General features: G+C 41.5%; 2 protein-coding genes across 3 annotated transcripts in view; one reads left to right on the top strand and one right to left on the bottom strand.

The window, feature by feature from the left end:
* The first annotated feature begins 509 nt into the window (after positions 1 to 509).
* gldn (gliomedin) lies at positions 510 to 14916 on the top strand. Of its 2 annotated transcripts, none has more exons than XM_030130914.1 (10): positions 510 to 1106; positions 2710 to 2761; positions 2845 to 2898; positions 3047 to 3154; positions 3995 to 4096; positions 4172 to 4279; positions 7741 to 7824; positions 11855 to 11980; positions 12064 to 12214; positions 13836 to 14916. In XM_030130914.1, exons 1-10 carry the CDS (start codon positions 615 to 617, stop codon positions 14299 to 14301), a joined length of 1743 nt encoding a protein of 580 aa, XP_029986774.1. In that variant the 5' UTR covers positions 510 to 614; the 3' UTR covers positions 14302 to 14916. The 2 variants fall into 2 exon arrangements, with proteins under 2 accessions (XP_029986774.1, XP_029986775.1); XM_030130915.1 differs by having other exon boundaries at positions 2710 to 2757; positions 2850 to 2898.
* A 3252-nt stretch (positions 14917 to 18168) lies between these two features.
* dmxl2 (Dmx-like 2) overlaps positions 18169 to 27699 on the bottom strand; it is a 103091-nt gene continuing 93560 nt past the window's right edge. The window contains 7 exon segments of the mRNA XM_030130945.1: positions 18169 to 18957; positions 20290 to 20507; positions 20587 to 20639; positions 22086 to 22177; positions 22474 to 22551; positions 24721 to 24848; positions 24938 to 24998. Coding sequence (XP_029986805.1) covers positions 18748 to 18957; positions 20290 to 20507; positions 20587 to 20639; positions 22086 to 22177; positions 22474 to 22551; positions 24721 to 24848; positions 24938 to 24998 — 840 coding nt within the window. The 3' untranslated portion in view covers positions 18169 to 18747.

Raw genomic sequence — 27699 nt, forward strand, 5'->3', positions numbered from 1 at the left:
TGGACCTAGACCACATGAAGCCAGACCAGGAGAACCTTCAGCTGCTTGGCTCATGTATTTCACTGAATGTCACATTTGGTTTTTGACGTCTTATGTTGCTGAATGCCTTTGTGTGTGTTTGACTCATATGCGTGTGTGTGTGTGTGTGCGTGTGTGTGTGCATGTGTGTGTGTGTGTGTGTATGTGTGCATGTGTGTGTGCGTGTGTGCATATGTGTGATGTCAGTCCAGTCTGCCCACGGCGCTGCAGTACAATGGGCTTATGCTGAATGTAAATCAGGTTACCGAACAGGCGGGGGTTTCTTCACAGATAAGGCCAGAAGATTGTGTGTGTAATGCCCACTACTACAAAGACACACACACACACATGCGCATGCGCGCACACACACACACACACACACACACACACACACACACACACACACACACACTACCCTCTTCTCTGAACAGCAGCTGTATTTTCCAGTCTGCCTTCACACATACCACCCAGCTGGAGCTCAAATCTGTACCTGCTCAGACCAGACTGGACTTGAATTCCCAGATCGGACCTTTGTCTTTTCATCTTTTCGTCTTTTTCATCTTTTCCTCTGACATTCCATCCTCGTGTCCATCCAAATGTCCGCAGGCGACCCTCAGAAAAGAGGAAGTCAAGTGATAACCATGTGGATCCCGACCCCCAGTATGAGCCTGTTCCAGCGCCTGGTTCTGTACGGGACCTGCGTCATGGTTCTGCTCAACTCCATGGGCCTCCTGGTTCTCCTGGTCCAGCAGAACCAGCAGCGAGCCTGGCTGGAACAGACGGAGACCAGGCTGACGGAGGTGGAACAGAGCTCGGTGGTGGAGTTCCTCCAGGAGGTGCCCCAAGGAGGAATGGCCCATCTGAAGAACCGGGACCGGAACCAGGACCAGTACTCCAGGAACAAGAGGAGTGATCAGCAGGAAAAGGAGCTTCAGCAGGAGGTCCAGGAGCAGGAGGTGAGCCAGGAGGTGGGAGACGAGGCGGAGAACAAGCGGAGAACCCAACAGAAGCAGAAACAGCAGCGCAGCTTCCACAAGACGCACGTTCACGACGACATGATGACGATGATGACCTACTCCATGGTACCGGTGAGAACCGAGGTTCTAATAGTTTTGGATTTGTCATTATAGTTTAGTTTTACTAAGTTTGGACTTTTTTTTTCTCTAATTCAGTTTGAATTTGTTTTTAGAGCAGGTTTGCTAGTTCTTATTAGTTTTCTTTTTGTTTCTAAATGTTTAGTTTTAGTTTAGTTTTAGTGTTAATTTTAGTTTTGTCGTATCTTTTCCAAGGTTATTATTGTTAACAAAAACTAACTAAATGACGAAAACTAGAATTGAAAAAACATTTTTGTGAACTGAAATAAATAAAAACTATAATTAAAAGAAAAAAAACAGTAAGTAACTGAAATTGTATTGTGTGCTTACAAAACTAACTAAAACGAATAAAAATTATGAATAAAATTCCCTCTGTTTTCCTCTTTGTCAATATCGGATTGATATGAAATTGATTTATTTCCCTCAAGCAATTTTAGCTAGCGGCATCATATGATATTTAACGGTCCGTCACTTGTGGTTTCCAGTCGTCTTCTGGTCCCCACTCTACCTGGAAACATGGAGACCAAAGTTGGGAGAAAGCAGCAGAGTCCTGTCTGGGATTTATTTGAATACAACGGAGAAGAAGAGAAAAGATACGACAAAACTAAAACTAATACTAAAACTAAACTAAAACTAAGCATTTAGAAAAAAAATGAAAACTAATAAAAACTAGCAAACCTGCTCTAAAAATGAATTAAAACAAACTGAATTAGAGAAAAAAGTCAAAACTAAATAAAACTAAACTTGAATGAAAAATCTAAAACTTTTAGAACCTTGATCTTTTCTCTTCTTTTCCATCGTATTCAAATAAATCCCAGACAGGACTCTGTTGCTTTCTCCCAACTTTAGTCTCCATGTTTCCAGGTAGAGTGGGGACCAGAAGACGACTGGAAACCACAAGTGACGGACCCTCAAGTGTCGTATGGTGCCGCTAGCTAAAATTGCTAGAGCGAAATAAATCGATTTTGTATCAATCCGACATTGACAAAGATGAAAAAGGGAATTTTATCCATAATTTTTATCCTTTTTAGTTAGTTTTGTAAACACACAATACAGTTTCAGTTAGTTATGTTTTTTTCTTTTAATTATAGTTTTTATTTATTTCAGTTAACGAAAATGTTTTTTCTATTGTAGTTTTCATCATTTCGTTAGTTTTGTTAACGATAATAACCTCGGTGAGAACACGACTGTGCTTTTACCGGTCTGTGTCGGGCATGATGGATCAGGACCAGCTGGTGTTGGTCCGGTGGACTGTTATGAAGATCACGTTCACCGACGGCACCGCTGTTTTTTTTTTTTTACTTATATTTGTTTGATGAGTTAATTTCAGCATTAATGTGAAATTTAAACTTTTTAACCCTGTAACGTCCACTATTTCATGGAGAACACCAAGGGTTAAGACAGAAGAAGTGGAAGGTCACGTCTAATTTAGAAGGAAACGTCTCACAGTCCATTTGATGTTGAAACCTCAGCTAGAGCAGGTTAAACATGGCCTGAATGGAAACAAAAACAGAAACAGTATCTTCTGTCCTACACTTTTGGACTAAATGGTGTCGGTGCTGTTTCCGATGTTGACGTTCCCTCTGTTTTTCTTCAGATCAAACTTCTGGTCGACATCTGTAACAGCAGCAGAGGCGTCTGCATCTCCGGTACGTCAGTGTTTTATCCACCCTTCCATCAGTTACAAAACAGACAGATGTTTGTACCCATGGTTTTCTGTCTTCTGTTGCAGGACCACCTGGACCGCCTGGCCCACCTGGACCCCCTGGACCACCTGGCCCACTGGGTAAAGGCCTGTTTCATTCTAAATGTCCATGGTGTTGGGGCTGTGGGTTGGTTTAGGTCCTTGGTGTTGGTTGGTGGGTTTTGGTCCTTGGTGTTGGTTGGTTGGTGGGTTCAGAGCCGTTACGTCTGCTGTGTGGGTGTTTGTGCAGGTCAGCCCGGAGCAGACGGTCCACCAGGACACAATGGGACTGATGGAAGCCCTGGACTGAATGGACCGCCTGGACCACCTGGGGCTGATGGGAAAAGAGGAAAGAAAGGTAAGAAGGCTCTCTATTGGGCTTTTATCCATTACTTACTGAACGCCCCCAGGACGTGGTTTGCGTTTTTGTGAAGGCCCACTGGTCTGATGTAAGCGTCCAAGCGTTCAGGACGTCCTGAGGACAGAGCATCCGAAAGCATTAAAGGCACTTCACATCTGCACAAAGACACAAAAGCATCAACTCCAGCAGACATGTGCATTTGACTGCCATCCATCACATCAAACTGCATTCAGTGTCTTCTATTTAAACCACGGGAGTCAAACATGTGGTCTGTGGACCAAAACTGGCCCACTAAAGGTTCTAATCTGGACCATATTATTATTATTACTATTATTATCATCATCGTCATTATTATTATTATTATTGTTTGTATTATTGTTTTTATTTTATGTATGAAAGTTTGCGTCTGTAACTATTTACTGTACTGCTGCCCGTCTTGGCCAGGACACTCTTGGAAAAGAGATTTTTAATCTCAACGAGGTTTTCCTGGTTAAATAAAGGTTAAATAAAATAAAAATATATGAGTCATTATTATTATTATTATTGTTTTAGATCATGTTGGGCTGAATGTGGTTCCTGAACTAAACTCAGTTTGACAGCCCTTATTTAAACTCAGTGTAAAAGCTCTTCAACTCAAACCTCTGACTCCTGTTTCCTTCAAACATTCTTCATGTTTGTGGCTTCGACTGAATGAGTCAGAGAACGTCTGAGAACGTTCTGTCTCCTCCCACTTCGCTGCACAGAAAGTCGACGCCCACAACAGGAAACAGACCTCCACCTCATGAACACAGATTTCATTCTTGTCTTAATACTCGTTGTTCACAACGTCTTCTGTAGGACCACCAGGTGAGAAAGGAGAACCAGGTGTCAGAGGAGAACCAGGTGTCCCTGGTCCACCTGGAGACCCAGGTCAACCATCCAACGACGTCATGGTTGAAGGTCAGTGAAGCTTCAGCTCATCTCAGACAAAACAGGGCTTGTTCAGTCAATGACATGTCTGTTCCCCTCTTCTAGGACCACCTGGACCACCAGGACCACCGGGTCCAGAGGGCCCCCCAGGACCTCCAGGCCCTCAGGGTCCCCCCAGAATAAGGCACCACAGAGCCCATCTGCAGGCTGCTGGTAAGACCAAGGGAAGAGGACCTGTACTGATCGGGGTTCTAATAATTTAGGGTTTTTCATTCTAGTTTAGTTTTAGTTAGTTTGGACTTTTTTTCTCTAATTCAGTTCATTTTACTTTGTTTTTAGAGCAGGTTTGATAGTTTTTATTAGTTTTCATTATTTTCTTTTTTTTTTTTTTTTCAATTTTTTCCCCTTTTTTTTCTTCTTTTTTTTTCTCTAGTTCCAGGTCAAGGTTCTAATAGTTTTGGATTTTTCATTATAATTTAGTTTTAATTAGTTTTGACTTTTTTTTTCTCTAACTCAGTTTGTTTTAATTCATTTTTAGAGCAGGTTTGCTAGTTTTTATTAGTTTTCTTTTTTTCTAAATGCTTAGTTTTAGTTTAGTTTTAGTATTAATTTCAGTTTTGTCGTATCTTTTCTCTTCTTCTCCGTCGTATTCAAATAAATCCCAGACAGGACTCTGCTGCTTTCTCCCAACTTACTCTCCATGTTTCCAGGTAGAGTGGGAACCAGAAGACGACTGGAAACCACAAGTGACGGACTGTCAAGTGTCGTATGGTGCGGCTAGCTAAAATTGCTAGAGTGAAATAAATCGCTTTTGTATCAATCTGACATTGACAAAGATGAAAATGAAGGGAATTTTATCCATAATTTTCATCCATTTTCATTAGTTTTGTAAAGACACAATAGTTTCAGTTAGTTATGTTTTTTTCTTTTAATTATAGTTTTTATTTATTTCAGTTAACAAAATTGTTTTTTCAATTCTAGTTTTCGTCATTCCGTTAGTTTTCCTTAACAATAATAACCTTGTTATTGACCAGGGTTAAATATGGACTTAAAAACAGACATAAGTCCATGAACAACTGCCCAACAGGTCAGCGTTTCACAGATGTAGAGGAAGACGAGTCCAGACGAGCAGGAGGCATGTTTGAATGTCCAGCAGAGGCAAAAAAAAGAAAAATAATACACAGGAATAACGATAATTGGAAAAGTCTGTATGTTTGAGCTGAGAATGTAAAAGGTATAAAAGACAAAACAGAAATATACACTGCAAAAAAAAAGAAAAAAAACCCCACATGTCATATTTGACTCCACCCCCTTTGGTTCTGATTCCAGGAGGCATTCACTGTCACATCTGTTTCTACACAGAATACTGACGTCGTGTCACATTAAGGGTCATTATATTTTTTCCGTCCATAGTTGCATTAATTTTTGATTATTGATGATGAATAATCAGACCACTGCATTAAGGCCCAATCCCATTTCACCTCTTGGCTCCTCCCCCTCCATTTTGCGTGTTCAGGTGAAGGGGTAGGGGTGTCCCAATTCTCGTGAGTCGGAGGGGAGGGGCTAAGGGGGAAGGGCTGTTTGACCCTCCAAACGTAGATTTTTCAGGACCACATTCTTAACACAGGGGTCTGAAAAATTCCCCATAATTCAGTTGCACTCATGGGTCAGATGGAGGTAAACACTGATGATGACAGAACAGATCTGGAAGGGTTGGACCATTTCAGAGAGGAATGAATACACCAAGGTTATTATCGTTAACGAAAACTAACGAAATGACGAAAACTAGAATTGAAAAAACATTTTCGATAACTGAAATAAATAAAAACTATAATTAAAAGAAAAAAAAACATAACTGAAACTGTATTGTATGTTTATAAAACTAACTAAAACGTATACAAATTATGGATAAAATTCCCTTCGTTTTCGCCAAAACTCTCATTTTTCAATAAAAAGTTTTTGCGCTGGCAAGAGGTGGTTTTTCGGACGTAGCCCAAATGGTATATCACGCAAAACTTCAATGGAAAGAGCTTTTTTCGCAACTAGAGTCAGGTGAATTTAAAAAAAATGGATGTTGATGTACGTTACAAGTGAAGACGAAGAAGAAACTTGTGGGTAAAAATAAATAAATAAATAAATAAAAATAATAAAAATAAAATAATAAAAATAAATTTAAAAAAATAAAAACAAAAAACTGCCAGATTAGATGTTCGATGACATTTTTAGATTAAATTCTACAGATTTGTGGAGTGTACCAAGGGTATTATCGTTAACGAAAATTAACGAAATGACCAAAACTATAATTGAAAAAACATTTTTGTTAACTGAAATAAATAAAAACTATAGTTAAAAGAGAAAAACCATAACTAACTGAAACTGTATTGTGTGTTTCCAAAATTAACTAAAACAAATAAAAATTATGGAAAAAATCCCCTTCGTTTTCGTCTTTGTCAGTGTCGGATTGATACGAAATTGATTTATTTTGCTCTAGCAATTTTATCTGCTGGCACCATACGACACTTGACGATCCATCACTTGTGGTTTCCAGTTGTCTTCTGGTCCCCACTCTACCTGGAAACATGGAGACTAAAGTTGGGAGAAAGCAGCAGAGTCCTGTCTGGGATTTATTTGAATACGATGAAGAAGAAGAGAAAAGATACGACAAAACTAAAATTAATACTAAAACTAAGCATTTAGAAAAAAATGAAAACTAACAAAAACTAGCAAACCTGCTCTAAAAAACAAATTAAAACTAATGGAATTAGAGAAAAAAAAGTCCAAAATTAACTAAAACTGAACTATAATGAAAAATCCAAAACTATTAGAACCTTGGTTTACACCACTTGCACTTAGAACTGGGTTTAAAGGGGGAGGGGCAAGTGCAAGGGGGAGGGGCCAAGGGGTGAACTGGGATTGGATCCTAGTCTGCATCCCATCCCACAATAGAGTGTGGACTTTATGGAGGTCTGATGTGGTATGTAATTCTAAAAGTAATGTGACGGACCTGTATGTGGAGGACGACGGGTTTGTACTGAGTGATTTAGAATGTTCTGATGTAAAAAAAAAAAATACTACTACTAATAATAATACAAATAAAATAAAATAAAATGAATAAATACTAATAAAAATTAATTTAAAAAAATAAATGAATAAAATAAAAAAAAAGAATGTCATGATGTACAACAGTAGTCGCTAACACACCCACAACATTGTGCCCTCCCGTGCTTGCGCCCTCTGGGATGTTTTTTTGGAATTTTGAATTTGCTTGTATTTTTTAAATGCTCGAAATAAACAAACGAATGAAATAAATGAAATTTATTTATTATTACAGTACTTATTTATTATTTCTTTGATCATTACAGTATTAGTATTTTTTAATTATTATAGTATTTATCACATTTTTTATTATTACAGTATTTATTTATTTATTATTACAGTATTTAGTTATCATTTCTTTGATCATTACAGTATTTTTAAAAATTACTATTACGGTATTTATTTATTATTACAATATTTATTTATTATTTCTTTGATCATTACAGTATTATTATGTTTTATTATTACAGTATTTATTTATATATTTATTATTACAGTATTTATTATTTCTTTGATCATTACAGTATTTTTTTTAAAAATTATTATTACAGTATGATGTATTAAATGTTCTCTAACAGGTCCATTCCACGCTGTTCCAAATGATGACACATTATCTGCAAAGACACTTCTGAAAGTCCAGGAGAAGCCAGTGAAGAAGAGCGGTACCTGTTCCATATGTGACGTTGGACTGTGACGGACTGTGACTCCACTTCTTCTGTTCCATATGTGACGTTGGACTGTGACGGACTCTGACTCCACTTCTTCTGTTCCATATGTGACCTTGGACTGTGACTCCACTTCTTCTGTTCCATATGTGATGTTGGACTGTGACGGACTCTGACTCCACTTTTTATGTTCCATATGTGACCTTGGACTGTGACTCCACTGTTCCTGTTCCATATGTGACGTTGGACTGTGACGGACTGTGACTCCACTTCTTCTGTTCCATATGTGACCTTGGACTGTGACTCCACTGTTCCTGTTCCATATGTGACGTTGGACTGTGACGGACTCTGACTCCACTTCTTCTGTTCCATATGTGACCTTGGACTGTGACGGACTCTGACTCCACTGTTCCTGTTCCATATGTGACCTTGGACTGTGACAGACTCTGACTCCACTTCTTCTGTTCCATATGTGACGTTGGACTGTGACGGACTCTGACTCCACTTCTTCCGTTCCATATGTGACCTTGGACTGTGACGGACTCTGACTCCACTGTTCCTGTTCCATATGTGACGTTGGACTGTGACGGACTGTGACTCCACTTCTTCTGTTCCATATGTGACGTTGGACTGTGACGGACTCTGACTCCACTTCTTCTGTTCCATATGTGACCTTGGACTGTGACGGACTCTGACTCCACTTCTTCCGTTCCATATGTGACCTTGGACTGTGACGGACTCTGACTCCACTTCTTCTGTTCCATATGTGACGTTGGACTGTGACGGACTCTGACTCCACTTCTTCTGTTCCATATGTGACCTTGGACTGTGACGGACTCTGACTCCACTTTTTATGTTCCATATGTGACCTTGGACTGTGACGGACTCTGACTCCACTTCTTCTGTTCCATATGTGACGTTGGACTGTGACGGACTCTGACTCCACTTCTTCTGTTCCATATGTGACCTTGGACTGTGACGGACTCTGACTCCACTTTTTATGTTCCATATGTGACCTTGGACTGTGACAGACTCTGACTCCACTTCTTCTGTTCCATATGTGACCTTGGACTGTGACGGACTCTGACTCCACTTTTTATGTTCCATATGTGACCTTGGACTGTGACGGACTCTGACTCCACTGTTCCTGTTCCATATGTGACGTTGGACTGTGACGGACTGTGACTCCACTTCTTCTGTTCCATATGTGACGTTGGACTGTGACAGACTCTGACTCCACTTCTTCTGTTCCATATGTGACCTTGGACTGTGACGGACTCTGACTCCTCTTCTTCTGTTCCATATGTGACCTTGGACTGTGACGGACTCTGACTCCACTTCTTCTGTTCCATATGTGACGTTGGACTGTGACAGACTCTGACTCCACTTTTTATGTTCCATATGTGACCTTGGACTGTGACTCCACTGTTCCTGTTCCATAAGTGACGTTGGACTATGATGGACTCTGACTCCACTTCTTCTGTTCCATATGTGACCTTGGACTGTGACGGACTCTGACTCCACTTCTGTTCCATATGTGACGTTGGACTGTGACGGACTCTGACTCCACTTCTTCTGTTCCATATGTGACCTTGGACTGTGACGGACTCTGACTCCACTTTTTATGTTCCATTTGTGACCTTGGACTGTGACGGACTCTGACTCCACTTCTTCTGTTCCATATGTGACGTTGGACTGTGACGGACTCTGACTCCACTGTTCCTGTTCCATATGTGACGTTGGACTGTGACGGACTGTGACTCCACTTCTTCTGTTCCATATGTGACGTTGGACTGTGACGGACTCTGACTCCACTTCTTCTGTTCCATATGTGACCTTGGACTGTGACGGACTCTGACTCCACTTCTTCTGTTCCATATGTGACGTTGGACTGTGACGGACTCTGACTCCACTTCTTCTGTTCCATATGTGACCTTGGACTGTGACGGACTCTGACTCCACTTCTTCTGTTCCATATGTGACCTTGGACTGTGACGGACTCTGACTCCACTTCTTCTGTTCCATATGTGACGTTGGACTGTGACGGACTCTGACTCCACTTCTTCTGTTCCATATGTGACCTTGGACTGTGATGGACTCTGACTCCACTTTTTATGTTCCATATGTGACCTTGGACTGTGACGGACTCTGACTCCACTTCTTCTGTTCCATATGTGACGTTGGACTGTGACGGACTCTGACTCCACTTCTTCTGTTCCATATGTGACCTTGGACTGTGACGGACTCTGACTCCACTTTTTATGTTCCATATGTGACCTTGGACTGTGACAGACTCTGACTCCACTTCTTCTGTTCCATATGTGACCTTGGACTGTGACGGACTCTGACTCCACTTTTTATGTTCCATATGTGACCTTGGACTGTGACGGACTCTGACTCCACTGTTCCTGTTCCATATGTGACGTTGGACTGTGACGGACTGTGACTCCACTTCTTCTGTTCCATATGTGACGTTGGACTGTGACAGACTCTGACTCCACTTCTTCTGTTCCATATGTGACCTTGGACTGTGACGGACTCTGACTCCTCTTCTTCTGTTCCATATGTGACCTTGGACTGTGACGGACTCTGACTCCACTTCTTCTGTTCCATATGTGACGTTGGACTGTGACAGACTCTGACTCCACTTTTTATGTTCCATATGTGACCTTGGACTGTGACTCCACTGTTCCTGTTCCATAAGTGACGTTGGACTATGATGGACTCTGACTCCACTTCTTCTGTTCCATATGTGACCTTGGACTGTGACGGACTCTGACTCCACTTCTTCTGTTCCATATGTGACGTTGGACTGTGACGGACTCTGACTCCACTTCTTCTGTTCCATATGTGACCTTGGACTGTGACGGACTCTGACTCCACTTTTTATGTTCCATTTGTGACCTTGGACTGTGACGGACTCTGACTCCACTTCTTCTGTTCCATATGTGACGTTGGACTGTGACGGACTCTGACTCCACTGTTCCTGTTCCATATGTGACGTTGGACTGTGACGGACTGTGACTCCACTTCTTCTGTTCCATATGTGACGTTGGACTGTGACGGACTCTGACTCCACTTCTTCTGTTCCATATGTGACCTTGGACTGTGACGGACTCTGACTCCACTTCTTCTGTTCCATATGTGACCTTGGACTGTGACGGACTCTGACTCCACTTCTTCTGTTCCATATGTGACCTTGGACTGTGACGGACTCTGACTCCACTTCTTCTGTTCCATATGTGACCTTGGACTGTGACGGACTCTGACTCCACTTCTTCTGTTCCATATGTGACGTTGGACTGTGACGGACTCTGACTCCACTTCTTCTGTTCCATATGTGACCTTGGACTGTGATGGACTCTGACTCCACTTTTTATGTTCCATATGTGACCTTGGACTGTGACTCCACTGTTCCTGTTCCATAAGTGACGTTGGACTATGATGGACTCTGACTCCACTTCTTCTGTTCCATATGTGACCTTGGACTGTGACGGACTCTGACTCCACTTTTTATGTTCCATATGTGACCTTGGACTGTGACTCCACTGTTCCTGTTCCATAAGTGATGTTGGACTATGATGGACTCTGACTCCACTTCTTCTGTTCCATATGTGACGTTGGACTGTGACGGACTCTGACTCCACTTCTTCTGTTCCATATGTGACCTTGGACTGTGACGGACTCTGACTCCACTTCTTCTGTTCCATATGTGACCTTGGACTGTGACGGACTCTGACTCCACTTTTTATGTTCCATATGTGACGTTGGACTGTGACTCCACTGTTCCTGTTCCATATGTGATGTTGGACTATGATGGACTCTGACTCCACTTCTTCTGTTCCATATGTGACCTTGGACTGTGACGGACTCTGACTCCACTTTTTATGTTCCATATGTGACCTTGGACTGTGACTCCACTGTTCCTGTTCCATATGTGATGTTGGACTGTGACGGACTCTGACTCCACTTCTTCTGTTCCATATGTGACCTTGGACTGTAACTCCACTGTTCCGTTTCCTTTCAGAGTGTCTGATTAAGTCTCTGATCAATCCCCGGAATGTGTCCAAGATGGAGAGTACGTTCGGAACGTGGATGAAGGACACGGCTCGGTTGAACGAGGAGCGGATCTGGGTGGCGGAGCACTTCTCTGGTAGGTGGGTGGGTCACGTGGTTCCGTCCCCCGTTGGTTCTGTTGGGTTTGGACTCAGAGGCTGATGCGCTTGGGTTCTCCAGGTCGTGTGGTCAAACAGTATAAGAGCCTGGCCTCCCTCCAGCTGAATGTCAGTGAACCCGTCGATGTTCGGAGGTTCTACCAGGGCTGCGGTCAGACCGTCCACAACGGGTCCTTCTACTACCACATCGCCGGCACCTCCAGCATCGGCAGGTAACGGAACATTCCACAAGCGGACCTGTGTTTACATGTCTGTGCGTTTAATATGACATAAGTGAACCCCAGTGAAGACAGTGAATTCAACTCCACCACCACCACCCCAAATTCACCCCCACGGTCCACAAAATAGCTCCAAAACATTACACATGTCCAAGCCTTTATACATGAAATACATTGTCTATCATAGTTCATTGTTTCTAATCATATAATATAAAACACATTATATGCATCGGCCCTGAGGTCTTCTCCCAGATGGACATGCCTTAAACCCCTCTCCAGGGAGGTGTTCTGGAGGCATCCTCACCAAGGTTATTATCATTAACGAAAAGACAAAAACTAGAATTGAAAATTTTTTTTCGTTAACTGAAATAAATAAAAACTATAATTAAAAGAAAAAAACGATACATAACTGAAACTGTATTGTGTGTTTACAAAACTAACTTCAACAGAGAAAAATTATGGATAAAATTCCCTTCATTTTCGTCTTTGTCAATGTCGGATTGATATGAAATCGATTTATTTCGCTCTAGCAATTTTAGCTAGCGGCACCATACAACACTTGACGGTCCGTCACTTGTAGTTTCCAGTCGTCTTCTGGTCCCCACTCTACCTGGAAACATGGAGACTAAAGTTGGGAGAAAGCAGCAGAGTCCTGTCTGGGATTTATTTGAATACGGCGGAGAAGAAGAGAAAAGATACGACAAAACTAAAATTAATACTAAAACTAAACTAAAACTAAACATTTAGAAGAAAAAGAAAACTAATAAAAACTAGCAAACCTGCTCTAAAAACTAATTAAAACTAACTGAATTAGAGAAAAAAAAGTCAAAACTAAATAAAACTAAACTAGAATGAAAAATCCAAAACTATTAGAACCTTGACCTGGACCTAGAAGAAAAAAAAGAAAAAAAAAAGGAAAAAAAGGGGGGAAAAAAAAGAAAATAACGAAAACTAATAGAAACTAGCAAACCTGCTTTAAACAGAAACTAAAACTGAATTAGAGAAAAAAAAAAGTCAAAACTAAATAAAACGGATAAAAATTATGGACAAAATTCCCTTTGTTTTCATCTTTGTCAACATCGGTTTGGTACAAAAAAAGAGAAAGCAGCAGAGTCCTGTCTGGGATTTATTTGAATACAACTGAGAAGAAGAGAAAAGATACGACAAAACTAAAATTAATACTAAAACTAAGCATTTAGAAAAAAAGACTAAAACTAATAAAAACTATCAAACCTGCTCTAAAAATGAATTAAAGCTAACTGAATTAGAGAAAAAAGTCCAAACTAAATAAAACTAAACTACAGGGTGTCCCATAAGTCTCCATACATAGGAGACATAATACATTCCATGGTTCTAACATGTATTTCTTCATATTTCTTCTTTATAGTTCTTCAGCAGTGGAGGACACGCATTGAAATGTGTTCCCGACAAAATGGCAGTCATATAGAGCATATTATATAAATAAAAATGGTTTATGTCAAGAAACGTTAATTTTTCCTATGTATGGAGACTTATGGGACACCCTGTACAATGAAAAATCCAAAACTCTTCTAACCTTGGTGTGTCCTGTTTTGGTCGGTTGTCCTCTAAACTGGCTCCGTCTGTCCGTCCACAGGTTGGACTTGGACACTCAGCGTCTCCACACTCTTCCTGTGGACAACGCTCTCTTCCATAACCTGGCCTACCTGCTCCACAACTCCAAGACCTATTTCAAACTGGCGGCCGACGAGAACGGCCTGTGGTTGATCTTTGCGTCCAGCGTGGATGACAGCATTGTGGTGGCGCAGTTGGACCAGATGACCTTCTCCATCTCCGCCCTCATCAACACCACCTACCCCCGGACCAAGGCGGGGAACGCCTTCATCGCCTGCGGTGTCCTGTACGTCACCGACACTAAAGACGCCAGGGTGTCGTTCGCTTTTGACCTGCTGAAGAGTAAACCGGTCAACGTGACCTTTGACCTGAGGCCTCCGGGGGGGGTCCTGTCCATGTTGTCCTACAGCCCCAGAGACAGACACCTGTACGTGTGGGACCAGGGCTACGTCCGCCTCTACGTGGTCCACTTCATCTCAGATGAGTGAGTTCATGACAGGCACTGGTTTAAACCACAGGATTTTTTTAAAGAGGGGTCACATGAGGTACTAATGGTTTCCATGGTTACCACTTACCTGGGGTACGTACAGTATGTGGGTAGAGAACGTCCCATTCCAGGTGGAAACACTGACAGCAGTCCCAGGTCTGGTCACATGACATGTCGTAAGGCTCCGTTCAAACTGTAGGTAAATGAGTCCATATGTGACCTGGATCTGATCTGATCCAGACCACTTCCATATGTGACCTGGATCTGATCTGATCCAGACTGAATGTCCATATATGAGCACAGTACTGTGGATACAAGGGGGGGGATACTACATATATGAACACAGGACTGTGGACACAAGAGGACAAGGACTTCATGGAACAGTGTCCATGACTGGATCTGGGACAACATGTCCTTACTGCTGATTGGAACAGGACAAATGAGGACATCTGATTGGCTCTGTGGAAATAGAAACGCCCATATTTCCTACCTCAGTACTGCGGACGTAGACACTGGTTTAAAACATATTTAAAGCTGCAGGAACCGAACACACAGAACCATGGCTCCTGTCGGCCCAAATCAAGACCAAATATAAATATATAAGTTTTGTCATTTCCCAAGAAAGTGTACAAGCTTCTCTATGAACTAGTACTAACTAGTACTGGTTAGTACTAGTTAGTACTAGTACTAACTAGTACTAACTAGTACTAACCAGTACAAGTACTAACTAGTACTGGTTAGTAAAAGTTAGTATTAGTACTAACTAGTACTAACCAGCACTAGTTCTAACTACTACTGGTTAGTACTAGTTAGTACTAGTACTTGTCTACTGAACCATGGCGCAGGATCGATGCAGCCGACTGTATCTGAGCTTTGATTGGGTGAACTCTAAACTGATGTTTCCGTCTGTTCCAGTCGGTTTCAAATGCCGTACTTTCCGGACTATAAGCTGCTACTTTTTTCTCGTTTTGAACCCTGCGGCTTATACAACGATGCAGCTCGAGTATAGATTTATACGGGCTAACGGCCACCAGGGGGCGCTCTAGCAGGAAGCACAAAAGTGAGACAGACTGGTGGAAGAGGTGATGAAGAGGAGAAGTTTGAAGCTTAACTTTAACAATCATTTTGAGTGTCATGCACAAACCCTCGTCATGGAAAACACACAAAGAAATGCATATTTTGCAGCTTTTAAGTTAAAACCAATCGATGAGAAGGAAGAGGAAGATTTCCTAAGAAGGAAATAGAGCTGCAACACATAAGTGCCATTGAGCAACAAAGGAGGAGAGACGTAGAAGGTGTGTGACGGAGCCTTTGAGGCTGTTCAGCTCCGACACTGAAGAAGACGACTGCAGTGGTTTAATGAGCAGAAGGAAGATGAAGATACAGATCAGTGACTTTTCTGGGTTTTTGAACCAGCCATGTTCCTGCCGTTTTACTGCCATGTTACAGGCACTGTTTGGAAAAAAGCAGTTAACCCCCCCCCCCCCAAACACCCACTTTTCTATCTCAATATTCAACTTCCACACCTTACTCCCACTCATCATTAACATAAATATACACACACACACACACACCCACCACACTTACAACAATGCAATACATGTGATCGACTTTAGTATCTATAAGAGCAACATCATCATTTGTCTGTCCATTTATCTTATGTCTGTTCTGTCCCACTGTCGTGTGTCAATCTGCCACTTTAAGTCTCGTCCCTGTGCACTTTTGTTTATATGAACCCCTCCCTCTATGTATGTGTAGTAGCAAGGAATGTATGACAATATGTGTAAACTTGAAATTGTTACTGGTCACTTGTTAAGCATAAGCTACAATTAAAAAATAAAGTTGTGGCGGGTTAAAAAAAATAAAATAAAATAAAATAAATATTTAAATAATCTTTCTGTTTACCATCTCTCTGTAAATATGTCATGTGACAACGTGGACACCTGCAGCTTATAGTCAGGTGCAGCTTATAGCCCAGAAAGTACGGTATGCTGAAAGGATCTGAGGACGTTTCTGATGCTGAACATTTACCTCATATGACCACTTTAAAAAAAATCCAATTTGCTTTAAGTTATGAACCTCTTTTAGACTCAGTCCTTCTTCAGTCATCTTGTGATAAACATAAACATAAACAGTGCTGTATTTGTGTTCTTTCCGTCTGTGTAAACACTAACTGTATGAAAACACTTGTTCAAACTCAGCTTTTGTAGCAGCTCATTCTGTTCTATTCTGTATTCGTCTGTTTTCTTCTGTATTCTACTGTTTTCTTCTGTATTCTTCTGTATTCTTTGGTTGTATTCTTCTGAGTATTTCCATGTCAGGTGTGTTTTTTATAGACTGACCCCAAATGTCCTGGATGTTTTTACAGTGAACATGAGGCTTTTGACAGAAAATAAAAGTGACAAATCACCTGATGATGAAATGAATGGATTTATTTATTTTATAAACGTCAAAGTTTGGCCACGATCAGTTCAGTCACAGCTGCACACACACGACCACAGCAAACACACACACACACACACACACACACACACACACACATACACAAATACACACACATGCACAAATACACACACATACACATACAAATACACACACATACACACAAATACATACACAAATACACACCCACACAAATACACTCAAATAAACCCTCACACAAATACACACTCAAATGCACACATATACACACCCACACTAACACACACCCACAAAAATACACACCCACACACTAACACACACACATCCACACTCACACACCCACACTAATACAAACCCACACAATACATACCCCCACCCACACTCACACACCCACACTAACACACACACACCCACACCCACACACCCCCCCCACCACCCCAGACTCCAGTCCACCCACTGGTTTTCATTTAGTTCACATATGAGGCAGAAAGAGGGAGAGAAACACAAATCTGTTTAATAAATACCAAACATACACTTAACAAAAGATACAACTAATCCAGCTGATATGATACAAACCAAAATAAAGGAATGCTTTTATGTTTATACAAGCTGTTGTAATATATATATATATATATATATATATATATATATATATATATATATATATATATATATATATATATATATATATATATTCCTACTAGGCCAAATAAAGCCAGACATTCATTTGTATATAAGTTTCTTCTTCAATAACCTACTTATTTGAAATAACCTTTTAGTGTCTCCAGAATTCCAGTGCAAATATTTATTCCTTATGGATGAAACAGTAAAAACAAAAACAACTAGGAGGTAACACACACGTACATATAGTCGACTGTAGCACATGTTCCAGTCATAAACCCCTTACATTCCTAAAAGAAAACCAATTCATTTAAATAGATTTACAAAGGAACAGTAGACCAAGCACATAGAAATAATAAAAAAAAGAAAAGAAAAGAAATCAAGAATACTTTGTGCAAAACCAGAAGTGAACGTTTGTGTTTCTGCTGTGGGGGGGGTGGGGGTGGGGGGGTTTAGCTTTGAACCAGACAGATGGAAACTATGGGATCACAGTCACAGGAGTCAAACACAGCACCTCCCAAACGGGTCGGTGTAGCGGTGAAGCTGCCGCACAAACAGGCATTTGAGGGCAGGTGGACAGCACACGAACTGGGCCGGGTCACAACAGGAACCAACACTGGGCCGGGTCAGAACATGAACCCAAACCGGGCCCGGGTCAGAACATGAACCAACACTGGGCCCGGGTCAGAACATGTGACTGAGCAGCAACAGGGACCAGGGCCACTACTAAAGGAGCAACGCAACTGCAACTCTGCCAGAAGGACCAAGAAAAGATGGAAAAAAGGCAGGAGGAGGAAGAGGAGGAGGAAGAGGAGGGGGCGGGGGGGGGGGGGGGGGGGGGGGGGGTGTCAAAACCATTGAAAGAAAAAGCAGCTTCCACCTGGGCGGGCGGGCGGGCGGACTGACACTGGGACCCACTGATTGGAACAGAGCACAGTGCTGGTTACAGTAGATGCTAACAGATTCAGCTTTGGGCACAAAATGACAACAGTTACACACTTTAAAAGTTTCGCTTGATCACTTTTACAGAGCACTATCAATAGACCTGTGATTGCACCGCGAACGAGAACAGGACATGCATAGCTTCCCTATAGACACACTCTAAGATTAGAGATTTTTCAATAAAATTACAATAAATCTAGCTTTAAAATCAAGTATTATACCTTTTGCTTGTAACTTTGCTTTCAGCCTTTGGGAAAAAAAATATTTGCAGCTCCGTTTGTGTCGTCGTGGTTACGCTTACGCCAACACCGCGCACACACCTGACGGAGGCCGAAGCCGCCGTTGGAACCGCCTCATCCCCGTCCGTTCTAACTCTAACGACGCCTTTGCGGGTGTTTTGCGTAAGCCTTTTGTTTTCCTTCTCCAAAGTGTCTTTGTTCCTCGGACGTGGACGTGGGTGGTGTTACAGGACCTCCACCAGGCTGCTGGGGATGTGGTAGCGGTCGGGCAGGACCCTCATCTTCAGGGTCCCATCAGCGCCGCAGGTGAAGATGCGGTTTCCGGGTCGGGTCTCCACCTGCATGACGCCCGCCCCAATGTTGCGGAAGATGGACTGCTTGGCGTGTTCGTTGCTAAAGGAGTGCATGAGCCCGTGGCCGGACAACTTCCACACCTGCAGGGACGAAGAACCGGGGGGTAGGGATGGCGGGGTGGACAAGGGATGAGGGGGTGGAAAGGAAAGTGGAGTTTTATCTTATGTTTAAATAAAAGAACTAGGGATGCACGATAACTATTTTTTACAACCGATAACTTCCTGCTTCTTGTAACTGATACTGATCCCAAACCCCAATAGTTCCCATAGTTCCAGTTGTTTTCTTCTTGTTTCCAGTCAGTGTTAAAGGTGCAGGAGACTTTCGTGACCAATTTTTCCTCACATCTGTCCAACCTTAAGCGTTTTAGAATGCCTCGTCATATCTGCTTGATCCATGCCATCCATGAATGTCTGCAAACTCCAGATTTCATATGAAACAAGAGATTTGTACGAATCCGCTGTTAGGAAGAATCTTTGTGACTGAGGCCTTACTGTCTGACATTTACCAGACGCATTTAAACACAAGACACAGAACAAGTTTAGAGCAGTAGAACTGAAGACCTCGCATATCAAATGGAACAACTTTTAAAGACTTTTTTAAGGCGTTAAATGCACATTTGTAAATTCAAGACCAGAGGTGTAGTCCAGGGTATACGGGGGTATATGGAGTATACCCACTTATTTTTCAGTCCTATATCCTCTTCTAAATCCCCTTGATGCTCCATTCAGTTGTATCTGAACCAAATTGCTCATTTTTTCCCCTCGGATGGTGAAGCCATGACCCGCCCTACTCTGCCTCTAATTGGCTAGTACTCACTGCCTTCACTGAATAGATTGGTTAACTTTAGGCATGAGGACTGATGAGCCAATCAGAGGCAGAGTAGGGCAGGTTATGTCAAGGAAAATATTGCTATGAAAAAATAAAGGACCTGTGAGCTCCCAAAACATTTATTCAGCTACGTGACGTTTTGGGCCGAGACCCTTCATCAGACTCGAGTCTGATTGGGTAAAATAAATAGAGTAATTTAACATCCTGGAGCTCCTGGAGGATTCTGTTGGGTTTCTGTAAATTGACTTAGAGTCTGGTTTTGACCAACTCTATTAATAAAATGTCAAGAGATAACTTTTTTGTGATCTGGCGCTATATAAATAAAATTTGATTGATTGAGTGATTTAATTGGTTTTCCCCTGTAAGTCGCTTTGGAAAAAAGCGTCTGCCAAATGCGTAAACATAAACACAATGCGTAAACATAAACATGTTACTGTTTCTAAAACAGTGTTTTTCTGGAGTTTAAAAAAAAAAAAAAAAAGAAGCCAAAAATTGAGAGTATACCCACTTCTCGGGGACCACTACACCACTGTTCCAGACTGTTCAGACTTGTTCAGACCCCATGGGAACCCTGGTAAACGCACCTTCATGTTGCCCTCTGCTGATCCAGTGACGAAGAAGTCCTCGAAGGCATCCAAAGCCAGGGCCTTGATGGCTGAGTCGTGGGCCTGGAAGGTGTGGAGCAGCTGCCTCTGGCGGATGTCGAACACGCACACGTAGCCCTTCCTGCCTCCGGTGATGAGCAGCTGCTGCTTGGAGGCGTACTGGAGCACCGTGGCGCCGTTCTCATGGCACGGGAATGCTAACAGGAAAACAAGTCACAGATGTGAAGGGGATTCCACACACAGGACAAAGAACTGCAAGTGTTGAGAGCTTCTTACCATGGACCATAGTGTTACTGGGGGAGATGAGAGTGTCCCAAAGGCAGACGTTCCTGTGGAGCAAAGAGCAGAGGTGAGAAAGAAAAGAACATCTGATCCAAGTTCTACAGCCGGACACATGTTCACATCTGATCCAAGTTCTACAGCCAAACCAAGGTTCTAATAGTAAGAGAATAATAGGATTTTTCATTCTAGTTTAGTTTTATTTAGTTTTGACTTTTTTTTCTCTAATTCAGTTAGTTTTAATTCGTTTTTAGAGCAAGTTTGCTAGTTTTTATTAGTTTTCATTTTTTTCTAAATGCTTAGTTTAAGTTTAGTTTTAGGGTTGTTTTTTTTTTATATCTTTTCTCTTCTTCTCCGTCGTATTCAAATAAATCCCAGACAGGACTCTGCTGCTTTCTCCCAACTTTAGTCTCCATGTTTCCAGGTAGAGTGGGGACCAGAAGACGACTGGAAACCACAAGTGATGGACCGTCAAGTGTCGAATGGTACCGCTAGATAAAATTGCTTGAGCGAAATAAATTGATTTCATATCAATTCGACATTGACAAAGATGAAAACGAAGGGAATTTTATCCATGATTTTAATCTGTTTTCGTTGGTTTTGTAAACACACAATACAGTTTCACTTGGTGTTCGTTTTTTTTTTTTTCTTCTAATTATAGTTTTTGTTTATTTCAGTTAACGAAAATGTTTTCACAATTCTAGTTTTCATCATTTCATCAGTTTTGGTTAACAATAATAACCTTGAGCTGGACACATGTTCACATCTGATCAGATCAATAACCGACACCAGCAGGTTCAAGGCATTATTTCCTCAAGTTTAAAGATTAATGATTGATTCTGCATGAAGGAACAAGATGGTTTTCAGAATTCCATCTTCAGATTAGATTAGATAGAACTTTATTGACCCTTTGGACTGAACCCTCAGGTTATTGAGGTTCCAACAGCAGCACAAACACCGAATATACACAAGAAAATGACAAAATAATAACTACAAAAAACAGGAAGGAAAAATTACAATTACACCATGGCAAGAACTAGAAGAAACAAGTGGTAAAGTAGTACTACTACTCCTACTACTACTACCACTACTACTACTAATAATAATAATCAGCGGTGAGAAAACGAAATTACCAACAGCAAGAAAACAAACATTACAGACTGAACAACACTGCACCACAAAAAAAATGACATAGGATCGAAATGAAAAAGACGTGTTTGGTGGAAGTCGACAAACAGAACATTATTACTTTATTTGGATTTTGATATAAAAGGTTTTATGTGGTTTTAAAGTCAGAACATCAAAGATACTCGAGAAAATGTAAGAAATCTAAAGGAAAGACAGTATTTATGAAGACAAAACCAAAAAAACACCACGAGAACCTTCAGTGTGAGTTTTGGCTGAAGACGGGAACACATTCAGTTCTCAGGCAAAAACCAAAGCGTATGATTGAAAACCGTCAGTGGTGTTTGTTCACCATTCGAGTCCTTACTGACCTGTTGTCGTTGGACTGTCCCGCCGTGGCGATCAGGCTGGATGACGTGATGAACGCAAAGTCCCCGCAGGTCTTAGTGTGACACTGCCAACTCTGAGGAGGAGGAGGACCAGGATTAACAAACACCGATGGAACTAATTGAGGGTTTAGGAAGATAGGTTCTACACCGAGGGTTTAGGAAGACAGGTTGTACACCGAGATTTTAGGAAGACAGGTTCTACACCGAGGGTTTAGGAAGGCAGGTTCTACACCAAAGGTTTAGGAAGACAGGTTCTACACCAAAGGTTTAGGAAGACAGGTTCTACACCGAGGGTTTCGGAAGACAGGTTTTACACCGAGGGTTCTATGTGTTTGCATGTGTCAGGGTTTTATTACAGAGGAGAACTCACCAGGTACGGTTTAGGGTTGGAGGACGTCTGGTTGACCTGCCACAGACTCAGGAAGCCCTCCCCATCTGCAACGCCACACTAACAACAAACAAACAACAAACAACAATCACAAGAAGGCTGGAAATAGTACACACAGTGAGCAGAGAAGGAAAAAAGAACCAAAAATGAACAAGAAATTCAACAAAACAATCAAGAAATGAAACCTGTTTTGTCCAGTTAACTAACAGACAGACGAGTAGAAAAGTAGGTAGGAAGGTTGGAAGGAAGGTAGGTATGTATGTAGGCAAGTAGGTAGGTAGGAAGGAAGGAAAGAAGGTCGGAAAGTAGGTACGTGGGCAAGTAGGTAGGACAGTAGGACGTAGGTAGAACAGTAGGTAGGACAGTAGACAGAAGGTAGGACAGTAAGTAGGAAAGTAGGACAGAAGGTAGAACAGCAGTTAGAAGGTAGGACAGTAAGTAGGACAGTAGGTAGAAGGGAGAACAGTAGGTAGGACAGAAGGTAGAACAGTACGTAGAAGGTAGGACAGTAGTTAAGTAGGTAGAAGGCAGGATAGTTGGTAGGACAGTAGATAGTAGAGTAGGTAGTAGGTAGGAGAGTAGGTCGTAGGTAAGGCAGTAGGTAGTCGGTAGAACAGTAAGTAGTAGATAGGGCAATAGGAAGTAGGTAGAACAGTAGTTAGGACAATCTGTAGGACAGTAAGTAGTAGGTAGGACAGTAGGTAGGTTGATATATAGATAAATAGACAGACAGACAGACAGACAGACAGACAGACAGACAGACAGACAGATAGATAGATAGATAGATAGATAGATAGATAGATAGATAGATAGATAGATAGATAGATAGATAGATAGATTCTTTACTGTCACTGTACATGATTACACAATGATTATTCAATACAGATAAAAATAAAAACAAAATAGACTTAAAGTATGAAAAATGAAAATATAAATAAGTTCAAATAGAAATTTAAGAAAATATGGAAACTGATAATTCACTGATGAAGTGGTTCATGGTGTAAAGGAGACCAAGTGTCCCCAGAAAGGACAGTGGACAGATGAGTGAATGGGGGGAGGGTATGGAATTATATTTGTGCCAATTTCTTGAGCGAGCAATGATAGATTCTGAGCTCACAATTAGAGATTTTGAGCACATAAAAATATATTTTGCGAGCACATCAATTATATTTCAAAAAGAAATTATGCTTGAGCAAACAAAAATTGATATTGTGCTCCATAAATGCGTTTGCATGTTAGTTTTACTCATAATGTTCTCTCACAAATTCTTTCCATGGCGCACAAACAGACCGCTGCACTCACTCACTTTCCCCTTCCCTCTCTCGCTCAACCTCCCTCTCCCTGCGCGCTCAGGTTGTTGTGTCCGCACACTCAACTTGACACACACGTTACTATTGTGCCACAAAACCAACCAATCAGAGAGCTTGCGGAAGTACACTCTGATTGGCTGTTCACTCTCCAATTAGCTTGCTAGTTACATTTACCCGAGACAATAATCATAATAATAATAAATACTGACCGAAGTTTGTGTAGAATCAATTCCTCCTCTTCCGGTCCGTGTCTGTCTCATCAAGTGCTTTTTTTTTCGGGTCAATGTAACCAGCGAACTAATTGGAGAGCGAACAGCCAATCAGAGTGTACTTCCGCAAGCTCTCCAATTGGTTGGTTTTGTGGCACAATTTTAACGTGTGTGTCAAGTTGAGCGTGCGGACACGACAACCTGAGCGTGCAGGGAGAGGGAGGTTGAGCGAGAGAGGGAAGGGGAAAGTGAGCGAGCGCAGCGGTCTGTTTGTGCGCCATGGAAAGAATTTGTGAGAGAATGTTACGAGTAAAACTAACATGCAAACGCATTTATGGAGCACAATATCGATTTTTGTTTGCTCAAGCGTGATTTCTTTTTGAAATATAACTGATGTGCTCGCAAAATATATTTTTATGTGCTCAAAATCTCTAATTGTGAGCTCAGAATCTATCATTGCTCGCTCAAGAAACTGGCACAAATATAATTCTATAGGAGGGGGGTCGTGTGTGTGGGGGTCATATATGGGGGGTGGGTCATGTATGGGAGGGGTCATGTATGGGGGGGTCATGTGTGGAGGGGGTCATGTGTGGAGGGGGTCATGTATATAGGGGGCCATGGGGGGGGGGGGGGGGGGGGGTAAGTCATGTGTGGAAGGGGTCATTCATATAGGGGGTCATGTATGGGGGGGGGGGGGGTGTCACAGTTACTTTGTTGCCCTGGGAGTTGAAGTAGAGCCTGGTGACTCGAGCGTTTCCTGCTTGTCTGAAACAGATGAGCTGCTGAGGTCGGTTCCACTCAAACATCCTGACGCTGCCGTCCTGAGCCCCGGTCATGTCTGTGTCCAATCAGAAGGACAGACAGACAGACAGTTAGTGGACACGAAGACAGATGGAGGACAGTGGACTCCAGTCAGAGCACACTTACAATACTGATAGATGGGGTGGGACGTCATCCTCTTCACATTGTTCAGATTCCTCTTCATAATCTGAAAAACACAGAAAAACCTATATTTATCAAATGGTTACATGACTGCAGAGGCTTTTAATCTGAAAGGACCGATACAGGAAGTGGAGACGAGTAGAGGTATGTTCAGATCACTTTCATATGTGGTCCTAAATCTGACCCAGACCATTTTCATATGTGGTCCTAAAATTGACCTGGACCACTTTCATATGTGGCCCCAAATCTGATCCAGACCACTTTCATATGTGGTCCTAAATCTGACCCGGACCACTTTCATATGTGGTCCTAAATCTGATCCAGACCACTTTCATATGTTGTCCTAAAACTGACCCGGACCACTTTCATATGTGGTCCTAAATCTGATCCAGACCACTTTCATATGTGGTCCTAAATCTGATCCTAAATCTGATCCAGACTACTTTCATATGTGGTCCTAAATCTGATCCAGACCACTTTCATATGTGGTCGTAAATCTGATCCAGATCTGATATTTTCCAATGTGACTTCAGTCTGAACGTCCAGGTCGCATTTATCTGACCTTTCCGTCATTGAAATGTGACAAACATCCAAATTGTTGGTCGGAGCGGAGGAAAACCATATTTCCTTCTGTAAACACAGTGTGCGTCTCCGTGGTCTCATATTCCATCAGGACCTCTTTAGTGCATGTGGATCACTTCAGGACCTCTTTAGTGCATGTGGGTCACTTCAGGACCTCTTTAGTGCATGTGGACCTCTTTAGTGCATGTGGGTCACTTCAGGAGCTCTTGAGTGCATGTGGGTCACTTCAGGGTCACATTCAATTCAGACTCAAAACTGATAGAAGTCGCATTCAATGTGGAATATGAACCAACACACAAACAAATCAGATTCGACCCTAAAATCCAAAGTGTGCGTTCAGATTTGCTGTGGGCGGAGCCTTTGCGGTGGTTCCTTTTGTAAATGACAGCTCTGGAGCTGGATCCCAGGGTTCGGATCCTCGCAGATGCTTTCCTTCTCCAACACTATGAACTGGTGTGACTCTCTGTCCTCACACTCCACATTTGTTATTTTGTCTAGAAGTCGGAGAACCCTGTGTGTGTGACGCAAATCTGTATCTGAGTTCAGCGACTGACTGAGCTGCTTCTATCAGTGTTTGAACCCCCCCGCCCCCCCGCAGACTCAGCAGGAGGACGTGTTTAGACCGCGGCGCTCAGTTTGGATTAACTCTAATAACTGTTCCAAAACACAAGCACAAGCAGAAAACATGCACTTGACAGTTAAATACGGGCATTCAGTGGATTCTCTGATGGTTCCAGTTTGAAACCACGGTGTTCACAGAACTCTAAAACCAGAGACGTCTAACTCACTTTAGTTCAGGGCAAGGTTCTAAGTGTTGGATTTTTCATTACAGTTTAGTTTTATTTAGTTTTGACTTTTTTTTTCTCTAATTCAGTTAGTTTTAATTCGTTTTTTGAGCAGGTTTGATAGTTTTTATTAGTTTTTGTTATTTTCTTTTTTTTTTTCTTTTTTTTCTTTTTTTCTCTAAGTCCAGGTCAAGGTTCTAATAGTTTTGGATTTTTCATTATAGTTTAGTTTTATTTAGTTTTGACTTTTTTTCTCTAATTCAGTTAGTTTTAATTCCTTTTTAGAGCAGGTTTGATAGTTTTTATTAGTTTTCATTTTCTTCTAAATACTTAGTTACCTCCGCCAAGGAGGTTATGTTTTTGCCAGGGTTTGTTTGGTTTGTTTGTTTGTTGGTTAGTTAGCAAGATAACTCAAAAAGTTATGGACGGATTTTCATGAAAATTTCAGAAAATGTTGATACTGGCACAAGGAACAAATCATTAAATTTTGATTACATTTTGGTGGTGATGGGGGGGGGGGGGGGGGGGGCTGATCTGCATTGGTGGATGTCTGTGCTCTCCGAGTGCTTTTCTAGTTTTAGTATTAGTTTTAGTTTTGTCGTATCTTTTCTCTTCTTCTCCGTCGTATTCAAATAAATCCCAGACAGGACTCTGCTGCTTTCTTCCAACTTTAGTCTCCATGTTTCCAGGTAGAGTGGGGACCAGAAGACGACTGGAAACCACAAGTGACCACAAGTGACGGACTGTTAAGTGTCGTATGGTGACAGCAGATAAAATTCCTTGAGCGAAATAAATCGCTTTCGTATCAATCCGACATTGACAAAGACGAAAACAAAAGGAATTTTGTACATAATTTTTATCCGTTTTAGTTAGTTTTGTAAACACACAATACAGTTTCAGTTAGTTATGTTTTTTTTCTTTTAATTATAGTTTTTATTTATTTCAGTTAACGAAAATGTTTTTTCAATTCTAGTTTTCATCATTTCGTTATTTTTTGCTAACGATAATAACCTTGGTTCACGGGACACATTCAGGCTTGCGGAATCAGTGATGTCTTTTAAATCACTTCTTAAAACACATTTTTATAGACTTGCCTTTCTGTCCCTTTTTAATTTTAATTTTTTAAATTTGAATTTGATCCTGTTTGTATATCAATTTATATTCTCATACATGATGTTGTTTTATCTCACTCCTTCATTTTTACATTGATTTGACAGCATCATGTTTATTCCTCCTGCCCTCTTTACTCCAATTCACTTAATTTATTCCAAGTGTCATGTTTTTGCATTTGCTGTCAATATCTCTTATTGGATTGTTTCTGTTTTAGTGTCTTTACTTGCATCTTGTATCCGGCTGTTGTGCCCTTCTGCTTTGTCTGTC

This window comes from Sphaeramia orbicularis, chromosome 3 (assembly GCF_902148855.1).
Source record: "Sphaeramia orbicularis chromosome 3, fSphaOr1.1, whole genome shotgun sequence".
Taxonomy (NCBI): domain Eukaryota; kingdom Metazoa; phylum Chordata; class Actinopteri; order Kurtiformes; family Apogonidae; genus Sphaeramia; species Sphaeramia orbicularis.